Source organism: Megalops cyprinoides, chromosome 1 (assembly GCF_013368585.1).
Source record: "Megalops cyprinoides isolate fMegCyp1 chromosome 1, fMegCyp1.pri, whole genome shotgun sequence".
Taxonomy (NCBI): Eukaryota; Metazoa; Chordata; class Actinopteri; order Elopiformes; family Megalopidae; genus Megalops; species Megalops cyprinoides.
This window is the reverse complement of record NC_050583.1, coordinates 27,590,078-27,611,371: the sequence shown is the minus strand read 5'-3', so window position 1 is coordinate 27,611,371 and position 21,294 is coordinate 27,590,078. Positions and strand designations below refer to the sequence as shown.

Sequence of the window (21,294 nt, the reverse complement as noted above, 5' to 3'; positions counted from 1 at the left end):
TTACATACTGTTGAAGTCCAGAGCTTACTTGTAAAAATGTTGTAATACTTCCTTTACAAACAATAGTGCCATCGACAGGTTCCATCAGTATTCCTCATATGGAGGAATTGCATTTGCTCACTTCGAACTATTTTTCAGTTAAATCTTCTTTGTATTATACGATTTACAAATTTAACTGGAAAATGCAATATGGAGCTTGACAACCATAATGCCAAACCATTCTAATCCAAAGGCCCCATCTCCTAGCTAACTAGGAATACCAGAAGAACTGTATAAATACGCAATATTAATATACATTCATTTTCACAGTGATCTACTGTAGCTCAACAGATTTCAAATATTCATAAAATATTATGAAAGTACCATATTGATAGATAACCAAACTATTGTACTTTTATTATATGAAACTCGAAAGTATTAGTTTTTTTTTTCAATAAAATGTGTTTGACAGCACTGTTGGTGAAGATGCATTTTCTCAGCTTTGAATGAAGACAAAAATCTCAAATTAAATGCCACCAAAACATGATATGAAAAGAAATGTGTAATGGATTGATTTTTTGTTTCAAGGGGACAAGTACAATGTCAGACACAATCAATCGATCATTGCATAATTATTATTGCAAATGATCCATATCCATTCTGCAGTCCTTATGGGGGATTTAATGAAGCAGTGAGCACATCAATAATAAGGCCTGCATATTTCCTGCATTTCTTTTCCACTGGCCTTTGAGGGGCTTTATGATGTGAAAACATGTTGTAATATAGCAGGTTCATACTATAGAAAGTTATCCATGGGCACAACACAGTCAAATAAATGATAAACAAACATTGAACATATATACAGAGAGGGCAATGCATTACCCAGCTTGGATCAATGTTTAACATAATAAATGTTAGCATTACACAAAATGTACTTAGCACCATGCTAAAATAGTAATTTGGAGCCATTTATTATATTACAATTTTAATTAATTAGAAATATAGTTCAGTACTTTCTGCTCTAACATTTCATAATATGATGATTCTTGAAACGATTGTAAAAGTTGTTGACAAGTATATTAATTTGTATTAAGTAAATTTCATGAAATACACAATAGCTGTAATTGCAATGCAAAGCTTTTAGTAACCACAGCTGAAATAATAAAAGCAAACCCAGGTTATCAATTTTAAGACAAAACTGACCTTTAAGAGCAACTAAATGAGATCATGATTTAAATGAAAGCAAACTGAAGACAAATGTTAACCTTTGCATACTAGCATACTTGCATACTTTAAAAACTAATTTAAATAATAAAAATTCACAGGTGCTTAAAGAATAAAATAACCACATATACTGCCGCACAGCTTACATTACAGTTTAATTATGCAATAATAACAGTAATGTAATAAAACATAGTGATGATATTTCAACTGTGGATATTTCAAATTAATCAACAAATAAAGATGTAACTCATTTTTATGTAGCAATTTCACAGCACCTAAAATACAAATGATCTGGTTCTACTGTAAGGTTCTGTTTATCAATATGATGGTTGAAGGTAATAATTGTGCCCCTTCCTTCCGTAAAATGTTACACAACTTAGAGCATTTCGACAGGAGCTGTACTGATAGCATGGATGCCTTCTCTATGTCTGATAAACCATGGAGGTCCAGTGCTGGCAGGAAGTTGCTGAGGCTAGATACATTTTCTGAAGAACAATCTGTTATATTAAAACAAATTTTTAAAGGAAAGACTTAGTGTTTCCCTCTATGTGCTCTCTTCTTACTGGCCACATTCAGGTGTGCCTGGCCCCAAACTGTGTCAGAAATCAAAATCGGTGAGTGCATTTTTGCCAAACTTCCCCAGGTCTACCACACCTCAAAATCTCTTTCAAACTGCAAATGCCTCTCTCTGGCTTCAACTTACTAGCTGTTAATAATACACAGCAGACAGGTACTTAAACTGTTTTTGGTGCCTGCATATTGTGTACAGATTTTTGCATGGAAACTAGCTTTACATCAGAATTAGAATCAGAATCAGTCTTTATTGGCCAAGTATCGTTTTACACATTTTTTTACACAGGAATTTGACTGTGGTTCCAGTGTGTCCTGTAGTGCGTTCACACAATGATTTAAAAGGTGACAACAACAAATACCATGCAACAGTGCTAGAACAACAAACAAGAGTAATGCAGGGCACATACAAAGAAAGGTGTATGGATGGCAGGAATGAGGTAAATATGAACAGATACTGTACAATAAGTTAAAGTGTACAGGAGTGCAGGATCTGGGTCTGTACAACAATTTGTTAGAGACAGCTATTCCAATGTGTTAAATACAGCTATTGCACAATGAGCGTGAGCTAAAGTGTACCTGAGTGCAGGCTATGGGTACGTACAACTATCGTTGTACACCTATTGCACTGTGAGTCATTAGTTTAACAGTTCAGGAGTGTGATGGCATGTGGGACATTGAACAAAGCATGTTAACTGAAGAACATAACATGATTATGCTACTACTCCTGTCTTCATTAATTACAGTTGCCAACCTCAAATTCCACTTAATTCTAGTTGAGTTGACAGCAATGCCAGGTAAATGGCACTACACCACAGTCTGACATAGAAATGCATTGTTTTTGTTAGAGCATCTGTTAGCTACGTCAACACTGAGGTGAAAGAATATTCTCCGTCCACATAAGAATACATACTTCCCTTTCTGAGAGTGATTACGGCATTGTGTGTTTCTAGTTCAGTTCTCTGACTGCAAACCAAACAGCACACCTGGATAACAGATTATTTAAATCACCACATCAACTGAATGCAGCTATTGTAGAGTTCTTTGTTTCCTCAAGAAGTTCACCAACCATTCATGACAGTATGTAATGTATTAAAAGAATGCAAGTACATTCAATGCAAAGAAATTACATTTTTGCACTGTTCATTTATGGATAGCATTAAAAACAAAATAACCAGGCATGAGACAATACATTCAGCTCACTATATGATACATTTCTTGAAATGGAGTGAACAATATGAAATGTCCACTAAACTACATTCCCCCAAGAAATTACGCTGATGCTAAAATAGCCTCTACCATGAAATACCCTATACTATTTATTTCATTTATCTATACATAAAATCCCCAGCCATGTTCATGATACTCCATGGGCTTGAGTGCAATATATTGCCATTGAGTGCCATTTATAAATCAGACCCAAAACTGGCTGAACTTACAGTTAGCTATTTAGCTAGATTAAGTAAGATCAAATTGTTTTCAATTTGTATTGATTACAGGAAACCACAAATGAAAATAGTATCTAGATTGTTATGGTACTATTACTATAGTAACATTCCTAACATCATCTAAATGGTGCTGCTGGATTTGCTAGTTAACTAGTGAATGAGCTAGCTAACAAGCTGGATTTTGAGATATTGTTATTAACAATACGCAGTAGAGTTCAATTGTTTGTTTGCTTGTTACAAGAATTACTTCTTAAAAGAGATGGTAAGTATTTTGATCTTCAGTAACTCAACGTAGCTCTTAGTGATGTGAATGAATCAGTTACAATATTTGTGTTTGTCACTGAAGCCCATTTTAATCCAAGTCATGTGGTAATTTGATTTTGCGGCATTTTTTCAGGGCCAGGAAACATTTAGTCATTTTCTGATATTGGGAAATTTGACAATACAATATTTTGTCTCATACCTATTTATCACTCAAGCTTACAAAGTGAAAGCTATACTAACTCCGTTCAGTTACTTTTAGCAATTTATGGAGTATCATGTCAGGAAAGGAGCCACAAAGACTCAGCTATGGCTGAGCTATATCTGAGAGCTAATATCAGTGCTACAGAAGCCATGGCCACATTTAGGAGAGGCTGAAGTTGTGCTAGTGCACAAGTTAACCTATATATTACTCTCCAAAATGAAAGTTCCAATCAAATTACTGCACAAGTGCACATGCAGAACACAAATATAGACAACTGCAGTTCTTGTTCAATATTCCAGCAGGTGTCACACAACCTAACCCTCATATTTAGGTATAAAATACAAATCTGTCACCTCTCACCCTTCAGCCAAAACTGTGTCAAATTTCACCAAACCTAGCCTTCAGCTGTCTAACACAACTCCCTCAGTTCTTATCCCTCAGCCAAAATAGTATCGAATGTCATCCGATTTCACACTCAGGTCTCAAGCATAACTCTTTCTTCAGCCTGAACTCCATTAGTGAAAACAGCCCTAAAAGTCCTCTTGCTTCAACCAAAACTCTTGTTCTTATGCACTGTTTTCGTTGATTTAGCCTTATAGCACAGACCAGAATTTGCACTTACACAGCAGTGGGAGGAAATGTGTGAACTCATAAAGGTGTACCCTTTACAGCATCCTTCAGTCAGATTTTCATCATACAATCCTTGTGTCATTCAATTCCATTCACATGCCATCTCAAATGTGTTCAGATTCTGTGGGCTAACATCTGTGTTTTTACTTCTCCTCACAGCAGGCTATTCACCATATCTCACTCCCATCTAGTTAGCAAAATCAAAATCAACAACAAAGCCAGCATAAATTGTAAACTGTAAAGATTCAAAACATGGACCACATTGTTACTATTATTTACTAATTGCATGAGTTCTGTAGTTACTTCAGCCAGTCATTGTCATCATCATACTAATCACATATTTTGTATAAACTGTGACCGTGCAGTTCCACTGACAGTGCAGAATATGCAGCATGCCTGTGGTGGTCCCTTAACATGAGGTGAGGCCTCAAGCCATTATCCTCCTCAGATGTACTTTATATTCAAGGAAACACATTCCATTGAGTAGATTACAACAGTGGCTACCTAATATATTGTGAATAAATTACCTTACAACTGAACTCTAAAAATCTCTCATGTAAAATTGATCACATTTTGATATTTGTAGATCCACCTCATCACAGTTCCCAGACTCACCATCACATTGCAGTTTCATGTCAGTTTAGTACTTTTTCTTCACAGTCGTGTGACCAGTGGTTGTTTTGGCAAAGTAAGGAAGAGTCTGTTCTATGTAGGAATGCAGTATCTTGAGAGTTTGAATACATATACATGCATATGCATTTGAATACATTTAATGCATACTAAAGTAAGAATAACAGGACGCCGGTACTGCTGGCTGCCGTAAAACGACAGCTCAATTGCAAAACAGCAAGAAAAAAAAGTCGTGGTGCCCATTGTACACAATAGGTATTGTCACTTGTAGCATTTGGGTCACTTCTTGTCATTTATATCATTTCTACTCCTCTCTCTCTTTCTCTCTCTCTCTCTCTCTCTCTCTCTCTCTCTCCTACACACGACAAGCAGATATTACAGCTATTTTATAGAGTTTTTGTTATAACTTTTGACAAATAATTGTTCATACATTTGTTAAACCTGATTGATTTATGAGCAAACATAAACTGGTTTTAACTGGTTATGTTTTAAGAGCAAACAGCTTTTCATTTTGGCTGAATCACCCCTATTAACTTTGCTAAGCAAACCTTACCCAATCAATTGATTGCAATATTATTATAACTCATCGCAAATCTGTAACACACTCCATACATTAACAACCAAGCAAAACTTGACCCAGTCAATTAAACTAATCACACAATATCCATTCCAAACAATACCAAAATTTAGTCATACATTGATTATTTCATTGCGTGTAAACAGCACTGTTTGTGGGCTAGAAGCCACAATGTTAAAGAAGTCAGTGTATCTGAAACTAACGTTTCCCTGCTCTCTCACCTTTTTGACCATATTCATTCATTCTGCTCATATTTACCTGCTAAAATGATAATATACACTAAGTATACACTAAGAACAAAAATACACCAAGTAATCATATCAGGGCTTTGACTTGTTTAGTGTTGTTCCTCCCAGTAGGCCTGTAGTGCAAACTCAGATGAATGAATAATTCAAGCATGGCAGGAGAACTTTATTAACAGTTAATTCTAAAAGTCATAATAATATTGGATGACATTAATTATAATGACATGTTGAGCAGGCTCAGTGTCAGCATGTGACCGCAAAGGCCATTTAGTTTAACACCTGGGGCTTTTGCAATTTACTACCAATTATTCTTGCCACACAGGAATATATTCAAAAAAGCTGCATTTAAGACAAGAGAAAAACATGTAAAGAAAAATGGATATCAACAAATGACAACAAAGATTACAATATAGCCTCTTACAACCCACTGTTATTTCATTTAAAAGCAATAAGACCCAATATGGTATGTTATATGAGCAATATTTTGACTAAATGTGTTGTATAAAGCACAGATGATCTACAAAAAAATCATCTGTATAGATTAGCTGTATGGATAATTAGCTGTGCAGATATTCCTGTTATACCATAAGGCCTCAGATGCCATATTGCTTGGATAAAACAGATTTACAAAGTAATCAATTCAGCATCTTTAAAGATTGTTTGAAAAAAATATGAATCATATTATATTATTAAATTAGTTATAACAGTAGCTAAATTGCAACAAACAGGAAGCAATAGTCCAGATAAATGTGACTTTCTGTATTTCATATTTCTGTTTTGTTTCTTTTTTGCTTAGGTTTCATTAGCTATGCAAATAGCTGCTAGCAACCATCATATTAAAATAAATAAATAAACTTTCTAAACAGTTGCTAGCTTAAAAGGTGCTAGCAGTTCTTTTAACTATGATTATGAGTATTAGTTTGAACATTGCCATGGATAGTACACCTCATTAATAAACTCAGAAGATGATCCAGCCACTACAGCAATACTATATTTTTTTTATTGGTGCTGTACTTTGTCACACTGTTAGTATGTTTCTCCAACATTTCCTGCTCCTTAGCAAGTGTGTTTCTGTTATCTTATTCTGTAGGAAGCTCTCAGACCTGTGTCTGCTGACAGGTACAATTACTCAAGCCTCCAAACCTACATTTGTTAACGTATGTCTTTGTGCTATGGAGGCTGCGATTTGTGTATGTGTACCTGACACATAACATTTGTTCTGAGAGATCAAAAAGTATCTGAAAGTCCTAAATCATTTCAGTTTTTATAAAGCATATTACTGTATGATGTTTTGTGTGCAGGCAGGTTCCAATTGTGAGTGATCAGAAAAGCTGTAAAATATTATATCATCAATTTTCCGAAATTTACAGAAGTTTACAAATATTTCTGACTGCTGCCACACACAAATTGTCATATCATTATTTTAATAACACATCTGTGCCAAACAAAAGATTAACTCTCAAATGAAAATCTACAATTCAGCATGTTAAGAATAATATGTTTTTTTTTTCTTTCATGATGATCCTATCCTTTCTGTGGAACATTCAGAATAAACAAAGGATTAAGAAAAAGAACAGCAACAAACATCTGACATCACAGGAAAAAAAGACTCATCAGCCATTCATGTTTAATATAATTATGTGTTTCTGGAAAACACATTTCCAAAAACAATGAAGCATTAATATCCATTTCCTTCCTCAATCTCCAGCATTTTAAATGTCGCATTAATACAAGACGGAACTGCACATAACCCAGCTCTCATCCTGTTCCCACACCCTTAATTTAGAAGTTGTCAGAACATTATTTCCTTTCAGTGCTTTATCTTTGGACTTTCTAGTAAAACAATTTTGCCATAAGAATTGCATTTAAATATATTATTTTTTATCTATTTTGAAGAAGGACATTCTGATTTCACTACAGCAATGTGATATAGAGCTTTGGTAACTTCCATTGTGTTTATGAGGAGATAAACAGGTTTGTTAAGAGTCATGCAGGGTCACATAGCACATGGGGCACTGCATTGTACCAATAGGTCATAATTAAATATTTGAACATATTTATATATTATATTATATTATATATCCAACAGTAATGCACAGTTACTGTAACCTAATCTAAAACATAAATTCATAAAAACACAGAAAATTACAAAAGCTGTATATGGAATTCATATGTCAAACATGCACCTACCTAGGTGCCTCAAGAAGGCTATGTTTATCTAAAGGCATATTCAACAGCACAGTGTAAAAGTGAATTACAGAAATGAATGAAAGTTTATACTATAGAGAAATTTTCAAAGGGCCCATGAAAGGTTTTCTTTTACATATAAAAGCAGATATTTAAAAATGATATTCCTCCATTTAGAAATAGGAAGATATAATGAAAAACTATATACCATTTCCACAGAAAAGCACAATTTGCAATCAGTGCTCTTCATGAATAATAAACTAACTTTGGTACTTAGCACAAACTGTCCTTTTCATTAAATATACATATTACTTTTTCCAGCATGCTACAAAAATATAGCTTTATAAAAGCAGAACACATAAAAAATGTAGACGCATGCCATCTTAAAATTGTCCATTCCCTTTTATTCAATGTATTATTATATTAAATTTATACGGTAGTATAATCTGTATTCAAAATGTTGACTGCCTACTAATTGCTAAATTTTATCTAATTTTAACATTTTTACCAATACTAAGACAGTCTGTGAGAGCTGTTTCATAAATCACTGGTAATGCAACCAAACTAAAGACATAAATGCAAGCTTTGCAGCTGCACAATGAACCACAATCAAACCTGAAACTCCAAAATCCAGCTGATGATGTCTGTGCTACAACAACATTTTATTTACATAAAATACAATCCATTGATGCTAAAAGAAATGCTTAAAATGAGTTGTACTGCCACATTAAAACAATATCATCAAAAATATGTGAACATCCCGACTGACCTGCTAAATTAGTAAACCCAAACAACAGCCACGAATGAACTGAGACCTCCTATATATCTCCATGTGTGTCATAGGCAGTGATTTACACAATCTTTCAGGAACAAACCACAACTCAGAATAGAGATCTAGGAGGCAGGAAGTACAGTGGTACTCATTTCCCAGCACAGTGCAAAGGCAGGGCAAACCTATTCAGAGGCATTATATTTATATAAATCTAATCACGGATCACCAATACAGTGCAATATGTCAGAAAGAAAACAAAGGCATCCGAAGATAATCATAATGAAACCTTAAATCACCAGTGCCATACATATTGCTTTAAGCAACAAGAGGACACTAGATGGTTCTCATCAGTGATTTATCTTAAATAATAGCCCCATCAATAACCTTAAAGCAAATTAAAGAAATAAATAACATGGCTGAGATTTATATTTATTACACTTTTCAGCAATAGACAATCCTCACAGTACTATAACGGATTGTAACTCAGTTGTTTTGAATCACAGTGTATTATTTTGCTATTTGCTCTTGCTCCAAACTGTCGAAATAAGACAGCAAAAGATTTCCATTTTGTTGGTCAATGAGCGTAATATCAATGAGGTTTATAACATAAACAGCAATAATAGTAATGCTAGAAGCAGAGGTAGCAGTAGTGGCAATAATCATAGTAGCAGAAGTAGTAGCAACAGCAGCAATAGCAGTATTAGCTCCTGCATGAGGCTTTCCCCTCTAATCAACAATCAAGACAACTGTGCTTCTAGCCAGAAGTTGTCAGCTCATAAGATAAATGTTACATTTTCAAAGGTAAAAATTATTTCAAGAATAATTATTTTGAGAATATTTCCAACACAATATAGGTGAACACAACTTTTAAAGCACCATGAAAATAGCCCAGCTTTTTTCACATAACAATTTTTGTAAGTTATTCCAATAGTGTTATGTAATGTAGTCTTTTTCATTAAAACTAAATATACAAATTGTGCTTGTATCTGTGTTTGTGAAATCCATGTATATGGATCAGCTTGTGATCTGGACATTATTTTAGGTTGCTCTGAAAATCTTTGAAAAAACTGTGCTGGAGTGCTTTTTAAAGATCAGCCTGACCAAAAACAACTGTTAAAGTATCTTCTTCCACTGAGTGAGGACAGGAAATACTGAGTGACTGACACAAATACTGCACGCGAGACAGGTAAAAGCCCACATCTACCTTTTTTGTAGCCATAACAGCTCAACTTATATTAAGCCAGTGGACTCATTTCGATTTGTTCAAAGTGATTAGCTTTCATCTTCTAAGAGCTCTCTCAGAGATGAAGTCATCTGGGTGCTCTAAATTTACTGCATGACCAATTAACTCATGCAAAGTTTTCTCAACTAAGAATGACATTTAGTGATAATGACAGGAAAAGGCATAATAAGAAGCTAAGGACCCTGTTTTGCTCCAGTTCTCTAAAGCTACTTTCTGTGCTTCAACCTTGCTATTATCAATCAATAAATCATTCAATACATCTCTCTAATTCTATTTTTGCCAAAACTTATGCAAATCATTTGAGGATTGTTACAACACCCTCCCCCATACACACTGACAAAATAAATAAATGAACAAATTACACTGGAATTCACTTTAAATTATGAAATAATCATTAGTTCATACTACAATCTCAAATATATCCCATCACAGTGACAGTTACCTATTGTGGGATGTTACAAACATTTATAGCCTGCACTACTTAGTGTAGTATTAACAGATTCTGGTTATATGGTTTACAGTTTTAAAGTATACATTACTGGTAAAAACAAAAAGGCTAGTAGTTACAGCATCCAATATGCTTCAACAGAACGCCAGCCTCAGGTCAGCACCCACCTCATGACTTCTCAATGAGTTTAACTTTCAGCGCTTGAAGGATGTTGTTCTTTGAAGATATAACGTATCTGGCAAAATCTTATTTTTTTTCATTGTCTTAGACCCTATTGACAACAGACAACATGGATGTGTTCGTGCTGTAGAAAACATTGTGTATACCTACCTTCACAATATGCATAAATATAGATACATCTCCACTACTTGCTGATACTGGCATTTTATTAACATTACTATAATAAGCATGATGTTAACTAGGCACTTACATCAAAAGTCAAAAGTCTAAATAAATAAGAATTATTTCGCACACAACAGATGCACTGATGTTGCACTGTGCTGTACTGCAGAAATGTTCTTAACTGCATATTAATGATATAAAGGACACAGCAACAACAGGCAACAGTAAGGTGTTTGGTAATCGAATGAGAATTATGCACCCAAGTTTAAATATAATGCATGGTAAACATTAAACAAATGCTAAAAATAGAAAGAACACATAGAACCGTACAACTTTTTTCCAGAATTACAGCATTAACAAGATATTTTGTAAAGTCGACAAATGCACACTACTGCTCTTTACATACCATGACCAGTAGTCAGTATATGTGTATACACATACACATGCTCACACAGGTGCGCACGCACACACACACACACACACACACACACACACACACACACACACGCAGAAATAGTCACGTACGGATACAGTTCCTACATAACGGCATGGGAAAAGCTATGAAGATAAATATTACATACCCACAAATACATCATCATCTTGAGAGAAGAATCAAGTGTTCCTACAGTGGACAGAAATCTCCTTACTTTTGCAAATTCTTCAGTTAAAATATTGAAACCAATGTAAAAACGTTCTTGGATTTTTTTTGTTTTTTTGGTTTTCTGTCAGGTGCTCACAATTGTCTTCGTTTTATATAATTTCTTTTTTGCTTTTTTTATTAGAATGACACTTGTTCAGTAGCTTCTTCTTTGTGTGGGAAAATGCTTCTGGCTGTCTTTTCTTCCTTTTTTCTCCCTAACTCTGTCTCTCTGTCTCTCCCTTTCACTGACAAGCCTTGCTTAGGTAACAATTCTTGGCGTGTCTGTTTAATGAGCAGGTCCGTGCACCAAGGCAGCCAAGTACAACTGTGCAGGCAAAGTAAGAGAGAGGTGATGGGGGTGTTGGGGAGTGGGGGGAGATCTCACAGAAACACACATAAGCACATGACACTTGCACACATAGAAATACACATGCACAAACACACAAAACACACACGCACACGCACACCCTCAACAGCAGGCTGGAAAATTCCAATTTTTAGTTTTCTTTCAGAAACTGCAGGAATAATCCTGTGACACTGACTCTGAAAAACACACAAAAATAAAAAGTAAAATCTACAGAAAAATACAGATTTTCCAACCAGTCAGGTGAGGGCATAAACCATTCAAAGGCATCCGTCCTTTACCACCACACAAGACACGCGATACATCGACCACTGTCAGGAGACAGGGAAATGCAAGGAGAGGAATCTTTAAAAAATAAAAAAAGAAAGACAGACTTTAACCTAATGACGGGATCCACCAAAGCAAGAGCAAAACACGCCTAAATGTAAAAATGTTGAGCTGGCACTGTTCTATGCTGCACACTGCGCTTGCTTTATCTCTTTAAATGCACTCCAGATAAAAGCTGCAACCACTCAGGTCAAGGCCTTCCCCAGTCTCCGCACTCAGACACAGACTCGCTAAACATACAGTACTTTTCTACAGCCATCTACTGACTCAGTGCTGGTACTGCCGCTGTGGACAAACAGCTGCGCAGCCTGTTTGCTGCTCCCTCCCTCACTCTGTCCTCAGCAGTCTGTGCTTGCTGCCGTTATGGACAAAGAGCTGCGCAGCCTGCATACTGATCCCTCCCTCACTCTGTCCTCAGCAGTCTGTGCTTGCTGCCGTTATGGACAAAGAGCTGCGCAGCCTGCATACTGATCCCTCCCTCACTCTGTCCTCAGCAGCCTGTCACGCTGACAGCATGCCAGCACCACACCTTCTTCCCTTTCATGCCATTTTCAAAAGCAAAAACAATAGTTTCCATGCAATTTTTTTTTCTCAGGAAATGCAAAATGAGCTACAATAATAAAACTACCAATATTATTCAGAAATTCTTATATAAATTTCATTTTAAAACATCATTATGTGGCTCCAGATTTTAGCTGACATTTGCAAAGTACCAATAATAATACAAGAATTTAAAAGTCAGAACAAAAATGTGACCTGGCCTTGTCATTTGCTAGCGACCAGGATCGCACAGTGATTCTGCCACTGTGGGATCCTGGTTGCTGGCAAATGACAAGGCCAGTTTTGAATGCATGACATAGGGCTCAGCCTGCACTCAAATATAACACAAATGTATAAATAAATTGTTGGCAGATGTATATGTAACAGTACTTTCCTGCATGGAAATGCACTGATCAAATAAAAACAAAACAGTAAAACAATTAAATCACATAGAACATGGAGAAACTCAAATGCACAGTGATGCGCAGTGCATCTGACAAAACCTAATGATTTCATTTCATTATCCACATACTGTTAACCCTTTCACACATATGGTCACACTGGTGTGATTAGCCCTTTCGCACGTACAGTCAAAAGAGTCTGATTAGAACACTAAACTGGAAAAATCATAGCTAACATTAGCTTTGAGGAAACAGTGATTTAATGTTACAAAGTATAGCAAATGTGGCGGTGAAAACTATGAGAAGCTTAATAATGCTAATGAAAACATAATGAACCATGTAACGTAGCACACTCGCTACATAGCATAAAGTAAGTCAGGTAAGAAAAGGTTAAATTCAAATCAATCTACTTAACTCATATGCCAACTGTGATTTTTTTTTTTAAAACACTGCATGTCTTCCAGAGCACTACAGTAAGCAAGTGTCATTTGGGGGAGAGGATGTAAGTAGAGCACCCCACAGCCCAGTGGGTTTGTTGTTGTTGATGTGGTTGGGATCAAGCCCAGGCTGTGGAGCTCAGCATGTTCTCAAGGCAAACACCTAAACCACTGAGCTACTTGAGAGCCCCACAATAAACTTTATGTCGTTAATGGGTAAGTTACTGATCAACCTTAGACAAACGACAAAAGGTTTCAAAACTTGGGTCTTGTTTTGTAATAATTTCAAATTTAACCCCTGGAAAATGGGGGTAGTGTTAGAAACAAACAAAAAATTAGCTGCACCAGAATGGATGGGAGAGTGAAGCTTCATAAACTCCAAACTAAGTGAAACCAACATGTGCTGCCACTGACAGACACCTTTGAGCTAATCAAAGGGTTTTGCAAAGGGTAGTAAAGTATTTTTATTGGTCCATATAAGTCATTGATTAACAATACATGGTAGCCCCACCCACTTTGAGGTCATGAAACCTACATTACCCATCATTAGCCACAGTGACTGAGCTGAAATGGTATCCTTGGCTGTATCTGACATGCATAAGCAGTAAAAACAAATGGACAGAGGATTGTAGAAAAGGGAAGACCAAGAGGCACTTTCAAAAAATTCAACTTAAAAAGGCTGGATTAAAGTTAGATACGTATAGACACAGTTTATGAAGTGTATTTTGGGTTTCATATTACCATCTATTGTACATGGAAATATCAAAAAATAGGAAAACGTAAGAAATATATTCATGTTTACCAGATTTCAGAACTTGCAATAGGAAACAAAATTGACGAGAACTTTTTAAAGAACTCTTTTGAAATTGTTTGATTTCTATGTCTTCTATTTCTTTTTTTGGGAAAAAAAGTGGCTGCGTCCGAATACTCAGTATGCTTAACTTCAGTTAAGAACATACTACCCGACCGTTACTGTAGTACATACTATTGAATATGCGAGTGAGTAGTAAGGACACAATTCAGACATACTCCGCCACCATCTTACCTGCCCTTTGACCTGGATGTTTAAATGTTTACATGTTTTAAAAATCAGTCTGCTTTACTTAGCTGACTGTCAACCTGAGGTAAAACGAAAAGCTAACGTTATGTAACAAGCCAATTGATTTGTTAGCTTAATCAAGTTGACTACACCACCATCTTTTTTCTTTTTTTCCCGGGGAATTCTTCTTTGGTTATTTGGGCTCCAGCTGACTTATGGGATAGCGTAGTGTGGTACGTTTGCATACTTCAAAATTTCAATGGAAGTAGTAGGTCATCTGGGTACTGTTTGACTACTATTAAATGCCTACTAAGTATTTGGACACCCTACGGATTGTGACGTACTGCTTTTTGCCTACTATATAGTATGGAAGTATGAGTATTCGGATGCAGCCTAAAATCTTTTTCCATTGAAAAACTGTAGGCCACATTAGACCCAGTTCAAACAGCACTGCATTGCGGGTGGGAAAGGCTTACCAAGGATAACACCCAGCCTATCCCCTTGGTGCATGAGAGAGAAGAGACATAATAGCTCAATGTGGAGACATTAGTTGCACACAAATAAGACAATTCTTACATCAGGTAGTGATATTAAAGCAGCATACCATCAAAACCACTAGAGCTGCACTGGGTTGCTTTGGTTTAGACTGTGCTTTGATTTAAGCACAAATTACAAATGTAAGTGGGCTTTGGAGTGCATTATTTTGAGTGACAGTGGCTTGTGTGTTAATGTGCAATTCTACAGAAATATTTCCTCCATGTCTGTCATTTTGACCTGGAATGGATCCTTCAGTTTGTAGTGTAAAATGTATTGCTTAATCTGGTTTCTCTCTTTGTCCAATGTTATTACATATGAACTGAGTTTTGTAAATTTTGTCATCTATCTCCAGAAATATCTGAAAACACTATTTACACACTTGGTGACTCTTTCTGAAAAAAATGAAAATGAATTTAAAGTATAACTGTCAACATAAGATGAATTCAAATGCAATATTTTTAAAGCATTTTAGTAGACATTGTATTTCATATGTGATGCAAAATACATATAAAAACACAAACAGAATCAACAAAATCACTAAGCTTTACATTAAATATGTGATGGTTCAGTAGGATAATTAGACTGAGGACACACACATTATCATTATAACGTGAAATTGCATAGATTAGAAAGAGAACAATAGATAGGTAATGACAAAGAGAAGCAAGAGATCAAGCGATGTGTGTAAAGCTTCAAATAACAGAGTTGCCCATGGCTCATGAAATCTCATTTATGGTAATGCTCAGAGTGCTACATTCATCTCTTTCCCAGCCACAATTTATCCAAGTGTCTTCGTTGCAGGGAATTAAAAACAAACAAGCAAGTGATTGCATGAGGAATTGTGGGGATGGCACAGTATAAACAGATACATTACAACATTTATCATTTTAGCCACTAAGTAAGTTACCCTCTGCTCATCATAGCTTTAAGATACCCCAACAAACAATTTATTCAATTACATGGATGTATAAAGATGCAATTTGGCTCTGATATCTGATATTGACTCCTTCTTAAACAAATTAACTAACACACTCTGAAATTTCAGATCTATTTTATGCTACCAACAACTTTTAGAACTTGTAATTGCAGACTGATTTAAGTTTTAAATTGCATTGGAAACACTACTAGTTGGAATTTGCAACACTAGAAAAAGAGGGGAAACTCTTAAAGTGGGATCAACATTGCACTGTGGTGCTGTCAGATTTGTTTTAAAGCCTTGTAATCTACTGAGTTTTTCCTATGCTGAAGGAGTACTGAATGTATATTACACACACACACACACACACACACACACACACACACACACACATACACATATACATACGTACATTGATATATACATGGGACAGGACTGCTGAGTGCAAAGTATGCAGCCAAACCCACCAGCGTACACTGTGTTTCACCATATCATAGGGCCCCACAGGAGTGCTGCAGCTTCAGGCTGCCTAGCCTCCTTTCACAGAGAATACTGACAGTACTGCCATCTGCTATGCATCACTAAGAAAAAAAAGAGTTTCTGTAGTCTCTTTTTATTGAATTTCTATTTGTGATAAAGCCAGAAAAATGAAAAAGGTGGGAAGCAAGTTATGTATTTCATTAAAACCAACCTCGTCTCAAATGTATCACAACTGAAATGACGACTCTACATTCTCCTATGCAAAACACACTGCAAACCCTAACGTGTCTTTCTATCGCTCATTTGTAGAACAACTCGGTAAGACTAGTTATTGTGAACTAAATCTTAACATTGCAAAATCTACAATGAGTGAAATTGTAAATACCTAATCTATGTAGCCATGTCTGTAAAGTGGATACTGACGCCATCTGAATGTGACAGTGCTGAGGAGGTACTACGTATAGTAAATATGTACATAAAAGTAACAAAAAGGAATTCTGACAGATTTCACACAAACGGGAAGTCTAGCTGAAGTGCACAGAAACATAATAAGGCACAAGATCTGCTCATACACAAATGATCACATTGCATGGATGAATGGCCAGAAATACTTGATGAGTATCCACACAGTAATAGCGATATCTCAATATTACCGGTGTCTGAAACCCACAACTTAATATCAGAGTACTGATGGGGAAAGCAGGCCTTTCACATGGCATGGCAGGAGCTCAGCAGTGCCAGAGTCTTAGATCTCTCAGTGATGGTATTAACTGGGGAAAAACAAAAAAAAATACAACTTACCCTTAGTTGATCTCTCTCACAGCTCATTTGGTGCCTTGCAATCTGTCAGAAGAAATACAGAAATATTTAAAATATCATCTCCAGTGCAAAGCACATGAGAGGATCCTCTTACATGATTTAATACATTGCAAGATAAATTAATTTCACTGTAAAACCTTGGCATTTGGGGTTATGATGTAACATGAAAAAAGGGAAGATGCCCATGAAATTTGATCTTGCTCTAAAATCTACATGATTTTGAAGTGATCTTTGATTACCAGTACATATAGGCCCAACTTTGTGGTGATCTTTGATTACCAGTACATATAGGTCCAATTCTCATTCATATTTATTTGCGCACAATCAAAATTTCCAGAGTTTAAAATTTCCAGGGTTCTTCCTGAGTACAAGTTTTTTTTTTCCTTTAAAGGGAGCTCTGAGAAACAAATTAACCAGCAGACTGAAAATTTTAGTTCTGAAAGATGGATGATCACTGTTTTGATCCACAAACTAGTTTTTTTTACACTTACACTTTACATTTTTTTCTCAGACAATGTTCTGATGAGCGCATACGAGGTAAGAAAATGAAGAAGATTCTCTAATTTCTTCCTCTTCTTGCTCCCTCGTCTGCCACTCCCATTGATACTGCTAGGCATGCCACAACATGTCATTTCAGACACAGGGTTTTCTTAAAATCATCCAATGCAGGTCTCAATCCTTTTTTTTATGAATATCCAGTCAATCGGTAGAAATATTTTATTAGCATAGTGGCAGTCTACCATAGTGGTAAGGAGCAGGGCTTGTAACAAAAAAGTTGCCGCCAGTTTGATTCCCCACTGGGGCATTGCTGTGGTTTCCTTGGGCAAGGTTTTTGACCCACAATTGCAGTGAATACTCAGCTGTATAAATGGATCACATGTAAAAATTGTAACCTACGTAAGTTCCTCTTAATAAGACCATCTCCTAAATGACAAAAATGTAATGTAAATGAACCTGTATGAATTCTTATATTTTATGGCATGTTATTTATTTGATGGTCATCTCCTTAAAAGTCCATGCTCCAAATATTTACCTAATAATACAAATACTAATACTGAAATACTAATAATACAAAGAGAGATGGTATCTCCCTTGATTGATGTTATCCTTTTTTCCACTTGATTGGCCCCACAGTGACATCTAAACACCCCTCACTCTGCGTCTCTCCATGTGTAGACTAAATAGGTGTAAAAGAGGCCAGTACAAGGTACAAGGCCTAGTCTAGATGTACCTGAAACCATATCCTAAAAGTATGTCTCTGACTTTGCACACCCAAGCCTGAATTTGAAGAAGTCACTGGAATGTATGCAATTCAATTGCTTTGGTCATTTTTATTCAATCTCTTATTGTGAACCAAGATTTTGTCCACAAAAAAGAGACTACCTTAAGGAGATGACTTTGAGGTCACCAACCAATCACTACTAATGGACAGTTGATATCGAATATTTGAGTAATGGCAATATACAGTCTTGTGGCATTGTGGTTTTAGTTAGGATTCCAAAAAAAGATCTATTGCAGGAGTACTTAGCAGCCAGTATGCAAAATTCGCTGTATTCCTTTGGGTAAGTGCTGCAGGATCCCCAGATATGCCAGGGGAAAAGGTAACGATTTGCCTGCTACATCTGTATGTCACAGACAGCTGGAGAACATTCTGAGAGGCACAGGTTTAATAGAAGACAGCTAATTATGGCAGCTTTACTGCCCATCTACTGGGAAAGATGGACTTAATATGATGGACTGCCACTTCTGTTGAAAAGGCGAAAGAGTATACCCACCAGTCTTCCTTTCCAATGTAAATTTAGTGCTACCAGTTAAATATATTAGCTAACAAATTAGTAACAAATTACATGACTACAGATACTAAATTACCCTCCTTTGGTAGCTTCCATACATATGATTTCTTTCTCACACTACTATACCATGTATTAAATATATTTATTTTTGTTTATTTTATTTGTTTGTTTCTGGGTGGGGAGGGGGGGGGGTGTGTTTTTTCTAAAAGTAGCAATAATTACTTGATGTACAAAATCTATTTTTCATGTGGGCAGTTAACATTTTTGTACTTTGTTTATAAAAACAATACAAAAATAAATGAAGACAGACTTAATAAAAAATCTGCCCATTTTGACTCAGATACTTGAAAGAAAATAACTTTATATACCTGTGATATACATATACATGTATCTTTGTGGATGTGGATGTATCAAGTGGAATGTTTTGTAAATAATTGTCTTTTAGATGCTGTGTATGCTGATATGACAAATTGACACTGCATCATATCAGCATGTACAAAGCAGAAGGGTTCAAACAGGATCAAGTAACAATTAGAAAGCAGCTGTCATGCAGCAATTCCTGCTATTACATGTTGTGTCAATATTCTATCAGCAGTGTTCTGCCAAACTATCCAGCATTCCACATACTTAAGGGATAAAACATTGATCTTAATATTATGAATATTTTTTTCTTTTCTTTCAGATGTAAGATTTTTCTCTTTAGCAACTACAGACTTGAATGAAACAAAAAATAAGAATTTCATCATTTAAACCACAGCCACGATATAGAAAGAGATTTTTTAAAAAATGAAACTATGTGATGACAACACCACAAAGAAAAAAAAAAGGCTTTACTTTATACAGCTGAGGAAAAATGGACACATTAGCCATATTCACTCTGTAGGTAACACCTGCATCAAATAATGGCTTAGATAATGGCCATTAATAATGATTTTAATACATCAGTTTCTTGTGAAATAAATGTATTTATCATGTAGGTCATAACAATGTTAACATAGCAGCTTTGAAATGAATAGTAAAAAAAAAGTCTGCACACACAAAAATCCATGTAAATATGCTCATCTGTAAAAATTAAAAAAAGAAAAGTGAAAACATAAAACAATCTTAATAGCCTATTATGTTGGACAAGAACATGCAACTTTAAAGTCAGCTCTGGGAGAAAAAAAAAGCATTCAATTTCTTAGCTAATTAATTCTACACACAGAAGGCAAACAACAAAGCTGTATCCTAAATTAGTATGCATATATGCAAGTGTGAAGCATTTCTCATCACTTTGGTAAGGAAAAAAAAATCAATAGAGGTCTTGCATTTGGACATCAGGGTTTCATTGTATAATAAAGAACTTTGGTACACTTGCTTTGTTAGGGTTTGTTTCTTCATTGCATACCTGATAATAATGTACGACATTGCAGCAAATCTGCTCTTGAGCAGATCATGTGGTGGGTTGTGTTGGAGTATAAGAACACATTCCATGTGTGGTGTACAGAGCACCTTGTGTACTAATATAATGAGGATTCCCCCGTGTCCCACACTACTGCCTCCGCAGTATGTTCCTGTTTTGCTGTAGTCCCCTGGTAGGCTCATCATAAATGTGAAAGATGGGTCTGCCACAAAACCGTGTCCCCAAGACCAAGTGCAAAAATGTCTTCTGACATCTCTACCGCAGAGGACAGAAAATTACCATTAATAGCAGCCCTATAATTCAGGTTGGTGTTGGGAAATTATGTTTATGTGTTTTGTACTTTCTTTTCCGCTTTCCTATGTGCTGTAATAAAATGAAATCAAATAAACATAATTGATGGTACTGTTTTACGATGCACAACACTCTTCTCTATAATTCTACTTTGATAACCATACTATTTTACACAAAAATCAGGAGAGGAGTGCCTAGAAGATAAAACTGTCACATATGATACATTTATATATGCCTTTGTCCACTAATGGAACCTGTGCCTTTGTCCTTTGCCTTGCAGTGTCAAAAGTATTCAAAACAGGGGCTGATAACTGATCCTAATGCAGTGAGCTAACCAGAGTATTCAGCACAACAATATGGAGAGTTGAATATAGCAGGCCACTGAGTCCGTCTTAGCTAGACGGAAAAGACTGAATAAAAAGAATATCAATAAGTATCACTCTGCTGACTGCAGGCAATATATAGGGGTGTGGAGAATGAAAACATTACCCTGACACACAGAGATGCATTCAACAGCACTGTTGGCTGAGAGGTGCGTTGAAAGGAC

At 35.8% G+C, this 21,294-nt stretch overlaps 1 protein-coding gene across 2 annotated transcripts in view; it reads right to left on the bottom strand.

The window, feature by feature from the left end:
- Positions 1-17,282, bottom strand: part of LOC118775956 (RNA binding protein fox-1 homolog 1) — a 206,753-nt gene extending 189,471 nt beyond the window's left edge. The window contains exon 1 of one of the 2 annotated variants that reach the window (XM_036526029.1): positions 17,244-17,282. In XM_036526029.1, the coding sequence (XP_036381922.1) occupies positions 17,244-17,270 (27 nt within the window). In that variant the 5' untranslated portion in view covers positions 17,271-17,282. Of the gene's footprint in view, positions 1-11,342; positions 11,418-17,243 lie in introns of those variants that run through there. The other variant, XM_036526037.1, reaches the window with a different exon arrangement.
- Between the last annotated feature and the right edge of the window lie 4,012 nt (positions 17,283-21,294).